Source organism: Oratosquilla oratoria, chromosome 1 (genome assembly GCF_046742065.1).
Source record: "Oratosquilla oratoria isolate Oo_2021 chromosome 1, ASM4674206v1, whole genome shotgun sequence".
Taxonomy (NCBI): domain Eukaryota; kingdom Metazoa; phylum Arthropoda; class Malacostraca; order Stomatopoda; family Squillidae; genus Oratosquilla; species Oratosquilla oratoria.
The window spans coordinates 131698061-131703060 of NC_134777.1; the positions used below are offsets into that span (position 1 = coordinate 131698061).

Sequence of the window (5000 nt, forward strand, 5' to 3'; positions counted from 1 at the left end):
AAGAGGAAGGTAATGAGAAGGCCAAGGATGACGAAGAAGAAGAAAAAGAGGAGGAGGGAAGGAGGGAGAGGTCAGTGAGTAAAAATAAAGGCAGAGAGGGGGATATGTGTGAGGAGGAGGAAGAATAGAAGAGGTAGAAGGATACAAAAAGAGGAAAAGGAGGAGGAGGAGGAGAGTGAGGAGGAGGAGATTGAGGAGGAGGAGGAGTAGGAGGAAGAAAGGAGGAAGAACTGAAGGAGGATTAATAAACGACGAGGAGAAAGAAGAAGGGAAGAGGAAAAAGAAAGTAGAAAAAGTAAAAATGTTAGAAGGGGAGGATGAGGAGAAAGAGAATGAAGAGATAAATGAAAAGAGGAAAAAGAGAAAGATGAGCTAAAACAGAAGGAAGAAGAAGAGAGGGAGGAGGAGGAGGAGAAAGAAATAAAACTAGGAGGAGAAGGAGGAAAAGGGAAAAAGGAGGAGGAGGAGGAGGAGGAGGAGGAGGAGGAGGAGGAGGAGGAGGAGGAGGAGGAGGAGAAGGAAAGGCGAATCAACATTAGCCGCAGAATCAGGAAAGAAGGAGGAACTGGGAGGAAGACGGAGGAGGAGGAAGAGGAGGATGCGAAGGAAAAACACACGCGAAGAAGCAAAATTTGAGCTTGAGGAGGAGAACGAGGCAGCAAAGAAGAAAGCTAAGGATGTTGGGACGGGGAGGAAGAAGAGGAGGAGGAATATGAAGGCGAGGAGAAAGTGGAATAGGAGAAGGTGTGTGAGGAGGCTGAGGGAAAGAAAGAGTGGGAGGAAACTGCCATAAGACGTAGAAGAAGTAACAAAGAAAGGTACGTAACAGAGTAAAAGAAAGAAAAGGAAAAGAGAGAAAGAAGGAGGAGAAGAAGAAGAAGAAGAAGAAGGCGTGGAAATTAGTGAATATAGTCGTTTAGTAACAGCCGGAGCAAGATGTTTAAGACGTGCTGTTACATGAATATGGATGATCAAGATGGTTCTGATACTGTCGCATCGATGTCGAAAAGGGGAATTAGTCTTCTGGTTCTTTGTTCTTTATTGCACGGCCTTCTTTGTTTGTTTGTTTGTTTGTTTTTGCGGGGGGGGGGATGGTTTCTGTCACTCTCTCAAGTTTTTAGGATGATGAAAATAAGACAAAAAATCAACTCGAGGAAGGTAAGTTGATCCAAGGTAGCTCCAGCCAGCGAGTCATGAAGACTCCGACTCAGAGAGTGCCTGTGGGGATCTCATAAAAGTACCGACCGGCTTTCTATTCTCATGACGCCACAAGCACCTTTTACCACCTGCTACGTAGACCATTGACCCCACGACGCTCTTTAGATATTCTGTTCTAACTAAACCCACATGACCATGTTTAACGTCCCGGACTCATTTGTGGGTTCGAACCCCGCACTCCTCTCCTAATCCCGGCAGTGAATGTTACCTGTCCCAGCAGTCCAAGCGCATAGGGCAAAGGTGACGGTTTTGGCTACAGCTACGCGTCTCCTGGCGTAGGTTCATCACCTGTGAGCAGAACCTTTTGATGATGAAGTTCAGGTTAAGAGAACTCTTTGTATCAACTGTGTATATTCCAAGAGAGCCGTGTTTTCGACCTACTTGGAGATTGCACCTGTTTATTGTTATGTGCATGTGAGTACTGTAGTATGAACTTTGACGGTCATGAAGACACACACTCACACTCACACGTACACACACACACGCACACGCACACACGGGTCGTTACTCTGACTCTTGTGGGCGGGGAGTTGGGGGTGTGTATGTGTGTAAGGTCATAGCATTACCCATAGATCGGACCTACGAGCTCTGAGCTCTCTTCCAGGAGGGAAATAGCTGTCGATCACGAGTCAGACACGTGATCCAAAGACCAAGTGAATACACACGCACACACACACACACGCACACACACACACACACACACACACACACACACACACACACACACACACACACACACACACACACACACACACACACACACACACACACACACACACACACACACACACACACACTATGAGTATGTGCATGAGGTAGTGAGTTTCAGTCTCTCTCTCCGTCTCTTTCTCTATCTACCTATTTATCTCTCTCTCTTTCTCTCTCTCTCTCTCTCTCTCTCTCTCTCTCTCTCTCTCTCTCTCTCTCTCTCTCTCTCTCTCTCTCTCTCTCTCTCTCTCTCTCTCTCTCTCTCTCTCTCTCTCTCTCTCTCTCTCTCTTTCTTTCTTATGGAGCACAAGAGTCTTTTAAGAGATCCTTACGGATGGAAGACGAGTAGCGAGGCCTCGTTTTGAGAGATCCTTCATGCTAAAAGCCAACGTGAAAGGGCATACCAAATGCCCCGGTGAGCATGGCCATGCACTTCAGCATGAGGAAATTTACTCCCACTTTCAGCGCACCTCATAAGTCAATTTATTTCCATTTCGTCGATGTGTGCTGAAGTCAGCAATTGAATTCTTGCGCGATAAATGGGCCCTGGGTGAATGACTGTGTCAGACAGCGCTGAACATAAACGTCTTCATACCCAGTGTGCTTAAGGGCCCAGTTGTTTCCGACCACCGGCGACCAGGCTGATTTGTTCTGTTCCTCTGTTTATAAAAATAAATAAATCAAGACAATGATGATGAATATGAAATAGCCACCTGGAGCTAACGTGAGGGAAACAAAAGTGCCACCGTCGAAGGTGGACGGAAACAGGTCGTGACTGAAAGGCGCTTTCTTTCTCCATTCTTTCTCTTCTTTTGTTGACTCTAAGCTAGCCTCCTAGAATGACAAATTACGTCCTACCAGCGCTAGTAGCACCTACAAACAGGAGCTACAATTTCGTGATCCTGTTACATGATTACGTACGAAGTCCGAGGGTGAGGTATTAATTTTGGTCAAGTTTCTTTGTTATTTTTCTTTCTATGTTTGAATGGATAATTGTGACCATTTTGATCAATTCCAGTGACACAGTAATGTGTATATACGCCTGGATGGACTCTGGGCTTGAGGTATTTATTGTGGTCGAATTTCTTTGTCACCATGTTTTGTTATTTTGTTAACAATATAGTGGTAGATCGGTTCATTCCAAAGATATATGAAACTTAAATAATTATATGAAACTATATGTAATTGACTGTATTAAATTTTGGAAATAGTTGAGTTAAGGTACTGGTGTTCCCTGTGAATTCATAATCGCGAGAAACCACCCCCACCCCACCCCCACCCTCACCTCCTAACAACCATCAATGATTCTCCCATTTACAGACTTCCCTCCTTGAACTTACTCTTCCTTTCCAATGAAGGGAAGAAGGATATGAGGGAGGAGGAAGAAAAGGAGGAAGGGAGGAAAAGGAAGAGAAGAAGGGAAAGGAGGAGGTAGAAAAGTAGGAAGAAAAGGAGGAGAGGGAGGAGAAGGAAGAGGAGGAAAAGGAAGAGAGGGAGAAAGGAAATGGAGGGAAAAAGAAGAAGGATGTGTGGGAGGAGGAAAAAATAGGAGAAGGAAAAAGAGGAGGGGAGAAGGAGGAGGAGGAGGAGGAGGAGGAGGAGGAGGAGGAGGAGGAGGAGGAGGAGGAGAAGGAGAGAGAATAAGCGAAGGAGGGGAAGGAGGTGAAGGTGAAGGGAGAAAAGGTGGAGAAGGGCGAGGAAAAAAGGAGGGAAAGAGAAGGAAGAAAAGGAGGGAAAGGAGAAGGAGGTGAAGGAGGAGGAAGAAAATAGAAGAAAGACGAGGATGAATAGGAGAAGGAAGAGGAGAATGCTGAGATACGGGTGAAGAGGACAACAGATGGAATAAGAGAGAGGAAACATAAAGAACACTATTCATAAGGTGAATGAACAGAAGAACACTTGAGGAAGAACTGCATGAACACAGTAGAAGAACACTTGAGGAAGAACTGTATGAACACAGTGTTAAGAAAATTTTGCCGCAGACTCATTAGGATCTAATGACATGTTAAAGAATAGTGTTCATCATAAGATACACACCATGATAAAACTAAGAAGAAGAAGAAGAAAGCGTAATAGTTCTAGAAACCATGAACTAAAATTCTACTAGTATAACAAAGGAAAGTCTTTTAGTTTGGTTAAGCTATAACTCAAGAAACTAGTAAAAACAAAAACCTAACCTAGAAATCATGAACTAGAATTCTAGCAGAAGAACAAATGAAATTCTTCTAGCTTGTTTAATTAAGTTATAACTTAAGAAAATAATAAGAATAAGATCATAGTAGAATGATCAACATTCTGCTAGGGAGCGAAGAGAGTACCTTGAGGGAAAAAAATATATACAGAAAAAAAATATATACAGAAAACTAAATAAAATCAAGATAAAAGATTTGCAAAGTGGGTACCCCCGTTGGGCCTCCCAAAGACCCCTTCGGGTAAAAATAAATAAATAAATAAATAAATAAATAAATAAAAACTTACTTGATGATGGCTGGGATTCCAATCATGTCCTCCCCGCCCAGGGTCCTGCACAGAACGCCGACGATGTAAGCAGACAAGGAGCCATACGTGTTACAATGGTCTCGGAAGTGGACAACCATCAACAGCTGAGGAAACAGGATCACGTAGACCAAGTCGGAGGACAGGTACCTGATGATGGCGAAAAGAGAAAACGTTTTGAGTTTACCAACATCCACGTTGTAGATGATTTCATGTCTTAGGAGTTTATTAACTGTATCTTGTGTGTGTGTGTGTGTGTGTGTGTGTGTGTGTGTGTGTGTGTGTGTGTGTGTGTGTGTGTGTGTGTGTGTGTGTGTGTGTGTGTGTGTGTGTGTGTGTGTGTGTGTGTGTGTGTGTGTGTGTGTGTGTGTGTGTGTGTGTGTGTGTGTGTGTGTGTGTGTGTGTGTGTGTGTGTGTGTGTGTGTGTGTGTGTGTGTGTGTGATTCACCTTGGTCTTTGGATCACGTGTTGGATTCGTGATCGACAGCTATTTACCTCCCGGAAGAGAGCTCAGAGTTCGTATGACCGATCTATGGGTAATGCTGTGACCTTACACGCACACACACACCCAACTCCCC

At 44.1% G+C, this 5000-nt stretch overlaps 1 protein-coding gene across 3 annotated transcripts in view; it reads right to left on the reverse strand.

Annotated features, from left to right (window-relative positions):
- Positions 1–5000, reverse strand: part of ChT (choline transporter) — a 164363-nt gene that overhangs the window by 16030 nt on the left and 143333 nt on the right. For all 3 annotated transcript variants that reach the window (XM_076187995.1, XM_076188004.1, XM_076188014.1), the window contains exon 10: positions 4405–4572. In XM_076187995.1, coding sequence (XP_076044110.1) covers positions 4405–4572 — 168 coding nt within the window. The remainder of the gene's footprint in view (positions 1–4404; positions 4573–5000) is intronic.